This window comes from Syngnathus acus, chromosome 2 (genome assembly GCF_901709675.1).
Source record: "Syngnathus acus chromosome 2, fSynAcu1.2, whole genome shotgun sequence".
Classification (NCBI taxonomy): Eukaryota; Metazoa; Chordata; class Actinopteri; order Syngnathiformes; family Syngnathidae; genus Syngnathus; species Syngnathus acus.
This window is the reverse complement of record NC_051088.1, coordinates 22,569,529-22,574,285: the sequence shown is the minus strand read 5'-3', so window position 1 is coordinate 22,574,285 and position 4,757 is coordinate 22,569,529. Positions and strand designations below refer to the sequence as shown.

General features: G+C 47.0%; 1 protein-coding gene across 1 annotated transcript; it reads right to left on the bottom strand.

Moving 5' to 3' along the window:
• Positions 1-1,558: 1,558 nt before the first annotated feature.
• sp5l (Sp5 transcription factor-like) lies at positions 1,559-4,379 on the bottom strand. Its single transcript, XM_037268561.1, has 2 exons — positions 3,976-4,379; positions 1,559-3,263 (listed from the first exon to the last, which is right to left on the bottom strand). The coding sequence occupies exons 1-2, from the start codon at positions 4,027-4,029 to the stop codon at positions 2,235-2,237; spliced, it is 1,083 nt and encodes a 360-aa protein (XP_037124456.1). The 5' UTR covers positions 4,030-4,379; the 3' UTR covers positions 1,559-2,234.
• Positions 4,380-4,757: the final 378 nt, after the last annotated feature.

The window sequence follows — 4,757 nt, the reverse complement described above, 5'->3', positions numbered from 1 at the left end:
TTTGCTCTCTTGTACCCTCAATTCCATTTTCTCCAATTCTGGTCTTTTGATGTAAACAAACTCATTTGCTTCCCTTCTGTCAAGAAGCTTTATGCCTTTTGACCAGTAGAGGACGACAGAGTGCTTCCTCATCATAGCCACAGTACCGTGTCTATCGCTCACGCTGACTTAAGCGTCAGGGTGGCACATGAATTGCATGGGGGATCCAATTCGTATTTTCACCTTACAACCAATACTGTTCTTTAGTCACGCAGCTTTCCATGCTATTTTTTTCTACAAAAAATCCTTACTACACGTGGTCATTTTTTCCTAACAAAAAGCCATACTGTACGTGGTCTTTTTTTATTTATTTATTTAAAATGCTGCATATATGGTTATTCTTTTTACTAAAAAGCCTTATGATGCATTGTCCCCTTTTTTTTTTTTACAAAAAAAAAAAGCCCAACTTGGTCATTTTTTTACAAAGAATAATCCTAACTATACACGGTCATTTCTTTTCATTCAAAAAAGTCTCTCTTTACATCTTTTATTTTGAACTCCTAACCCAAGTTTGAAACCCTTACTTTGAAACCCTACTTTGAAACCCTACCCTGACCCTAGTTTGAAACCCCAACCCAAGTTTGAAACTCTGACCCTACTTTGAAAACCTGACTTGCTTTGAAACCTGTCTCTACTATGAAACCCAACTTTGAATCCCTAACCCTAAGTAAATCTGCCATTGCTATCGTTTGACTTTTTATCACATTCTTTAAACATAATTTTTCTTGCTGCAATTGGATGTATCGCTTTTACATGACCGTATTTGCCATATTTTTACATTTAACAATGTTTGTGTCCTCGATGATGTGCAAAACGCCATAAAAAAGTTCTTCTGCCATCGAAACGACCTTACATGGACTTCTGCAATGCCCCCCCCCCCCCCCCCCCCCTTGAAGAAGCTTCAAACAGTGGTGCAAACAAAGAGAGGGAACCCCTGGATGAGCAGACATCTGGTTGGCCGCTCTCGAGATAAAGGCCCATTCGGAGCCGTAAAGCTGAGCCTATCGTAACACGACTGTGATATACGGCTACGGTTCACGAGGGGGGGGGGGGGGGGGTATTAACTTTCACAAGGGTGCAAAATCAAAGGGAGTTTCTGTCACCAGCGAGGGGGTCTCGGCAACAGGGGTCCCATTCACAGGCAATTCCTAGCCAGTGCCCTCCTTCCCTCCCTCTGTGGCATCTGTTGACTCAATCTTCAATCAAACTCTAAAAGGCCACACGACTGTGAACTTGCTTGCAGAAGGCGCGAGCGAGCGACCACGGGATGACAATTTAGTGCTTTGAACAACCGTCTTGGGCTTCCTTCACGCCGGCGGCACAACGGGGCAGCTTTATTATTCCGTAGGGGATCAAATCATCATTTGCATGTACATCAAATGTTAGGGCTTTTGGGAGCTCTGCAGGGGAGGGGTCCCCATTTAGGGAATGAGCTAGATAAATAAATAAAATAAATCAGCCCATTTTTATGCGCATTTGCACTTGTGAAGGGGCGAGAAAGTAACATTAAAGAAGTGCGCCTCGTTTCAATTGTTTATTAAATTTCACATGCGGCCATTAACCAAGTAACAGTTTGCATTTATACATAATTACAGTCACATTGGAATGTTACGCATACACTTTGGGAAAGTGTTTTAAAATATTAAGGTGAGGCAAACAAATTAAAATATTTGTACTGAAGGGGAAAAAAACAAAAGTTGGGTAAAGTCAACATTTCAAAAATTAACGTTGGGCAATTGAAGGAAATATTTGAAGTTTGGCTTTCCCGTATTTTCAACAAAAAAATTAAACATTCCTCGTATTGCTGCCCGACTTTAAGATTGAAGTCAAATCAACTCGGGAAATTGTTTTGGAGCAACCCCAAAAAAAACTTGCTTTGTTGCCATAAATGTCAATGATTGATTTTTTTCAAGTTGTTCCTCTCCCAAAACATTTTTCTCCATTCTTCAATTCAGCATCTCATCATTCTTCATCATTCATCCCGAGCTTTCTCGTATGGCTTACCTTTAATTGCACAAAGGCGAGGTCATGTTCCTCATTGAAATCTAACAAGAGAACCGCTTTCTAAAATTGAGAACCTGTGAAGCGTTTTTTTTTTTTTTTTTTTTGCTGGCCTGCTCAAGACGTTCGGATAGCTCGCCACTCGCCCCGGCCGGTGTGCAAAGTTTGGATCGGGAGCTTCCGGACGGCGGCCGTTACTCTCTCTTGATGTTGGCCAGCAGAGGGTCGGCGGCGTGCGTCGGCTGACCGGAGCGGCTCTTCCTGCTCTGGTGGGTCTTGACGTGCTTGGAGAGGTGGTCGCTCCTCATGAACCTCTTGCCGCACTGCTGGCAGCCGAAACGTTTCTCGCCGGTGTGCGTGCGCAGGTGCCGCTGCAGCTCGTCGGAGCGCGTGAAGCTTTTACCGCAGAAGAGCCAGTTGCAGATGAAGGGCCTCTCGCCGGCGTGCCAGCGCAGGTGGGCCTTCAGGTGCGAGGTCTTCTTGTACACTTTACCGCACTCGGGAATGTGGCAGATGTGCAGTCTCTTCTTGCCAAACTCCAAGCCGGCACCACCGCCGCCGCCGGCTTGGCAGTTGGGGCACTTGCAGCGCCTGCAGCGGCGCGTGGAGCTGAGCAGGCCCTTGGAGGTCCCCTGGAGGAGAGCGGCGATCTGCGGCTGGTGGCCCAACACCAGCTGCCTGCCCAGAGTGAAGGGGTGGTTGGAGGGCGGGGCGTTGCTTTGGGGAAGGCTCCACCATTGCTGGCCTTCTTCACCGTGATGCCTGGCCGAGGAGTTCTGGAGGAAGCCGGGGAAGTTCTGTCCCACGCCGCTGTGTTGCGGGTAGTAGGCGCCGTTGGCCTGCACTTTAACGGGGGAGAGTTCGAACGAGTAAGCTGAAGCGGGCTCGGCCGGAGGGGTGAGAGGAAGCTCGTGGTGCGGATGATGATGATGATGGTGGTGGTGGTGGTGCGGGTGGTGGCTCAGGCCGGACTGCACGTGTCCCGGAAACTGCACCTTGGGCACGGTGAAGGTCATTTGGTGCGTGCCGAGGGCCGTGCCGGGCGCCATGTCGTTGCTCCACAGCTGGAACATGCCGGAAGCGGAGCTGACGCTGGCCTCGTAGGGGAACTGGGAGCCTTCCGAGCCTGTGCTACTGCCCACCTGCCAGGCCTGGCTGCAGGTGGTGGCCAGGAAGGACAGGGCGCCGGGAGGGCCCTCCGGAGACGAGCTGGGCGTGCGGTCCTGTTTTGGGGGCAAAACCAAAATGGCCGTGAATACAAAAGCACACTTAAACTGAGCTTTGATTAAATTGAATTTTATGAGTCAGCGCAAAGCAAATATTCTGTTATTTGTAGTTATTGTAGTAGCTCATTGAGCACCTCTCATCATTTAAAATCAGTCGATCTTGTTGTTCAGTGAAAAAAATAGTTTGTTGAATTTACGCAATTTTATTTTGCCAAGTGGTCGCATGAAATAAAAGCATCCGGATCCAAATACATATAAATTATTTTATTTCATGCAACCACTTGCCAAAATGAAATTGAGTAAATTCAACACACACACACCATCACCTAACAAGTAATTTGACTTTAATTGATTTTAAATTGTGAAATGTGCACAATGTATCATCTTACTGCTACTACAAAATATTTGCTTGATTCAACACGACCACTCCAATCCTGTCAATGTTAAAATCAACTCCAAAATATCAAATCGAATTTATCAATCCAACAATTTACAACGGTGTAAGGAAATCAAATCATCACTAAAATTAACTTCATCCCGAAGTTAGTCAAACACAATCCATTAAATATAAAGCTGCTAATCGGAGCGTGACTGCACTTTTATTTTTGTTCACAGGAAGAATTGTCTATTCTATAAAAAGAAGTGACGCAAGTCCTCCTGTCTTCGACGCTGAAACATGAAAGTGCAGAGTCACGTGTCGGCAACAAACCTGCAAAAAGGTATGCAAAAAGTTGTCAGTCCTTTGTATGGTGAGCGCAGCCATGTGTCCTCGCGTCGCGTCTTCTCCACCACGCAAGTGTAACGCAAACGCCCACGCGAGGCTGCAAAGTGGACCAAAGTGAGGCTTTTACGCGCGCGGCTCCTGCGCACTCCCGGGAGAACCGCACCGGGACAATCCCGCCGCATTCAAAAACAAAGTCCACGCTGGCGAAAGGTGGTCGCGGTGCTCCACAGCGTGGGACGTACGTGCAGGGGCGGTCCGCTTGAAATCGTCGCCATCAACTCCTGACGAGGCTGAGCGGGTGCTCGTCTTTATAGAGGCAAAAAGATCCGCTCCACGGGGTCTCCAGTGTGATGCAGGAGAGCGAGTCAATGAAAAGGAGAGCGTCAGATGAAGGGGTGGGCCGCTCATCATTTCACTCCATTTCAAGCAAAAGATGACCCCCCAACAAGTGACTCCTCCCATCTCCTCCTCCATTGATGTGAACACAAGTGGAGGGACGACCCTCCCTCCTCGCGCAATTTATGATCGGAAACTTTTGACATAGTACGTTATAGTATGATACTGGATAAAAAAGAAATTATTCTATTTGTATTGAATTCAGTGATTCTTTTGGCCACTGGTGATTTTGGAGGGCCCTCATTTTTCAAGCGGGGTCCCAAAGTGGCTGGATAAAAAAAAAAAAAAACATCATGTTGTCTGGGTTGACTTGTGACCCAACAACAACAATTGTATGTCTGCTGTTCTTCACCCTGATGCTGATCTTGGCT

What these genes read in the sequence shown, in the direction of transcription:
- sp5l (XM_037268561.1), bottom strand. Translation starts at nt 4,029, where the DNA reads ATGGCTGCGCTCACCATACAAAGGACTGACAACTTTTTGCATACCTTT. An exon ending in TTTTGCATACCTTTTTGCAG is followed by an intron (nt 3,264 to 3,975) that starts GTTTGTTGCCGA and finishes CCCCCAAAACAG; the next exon opens with GACCGCACGCCCAGCTCGTC.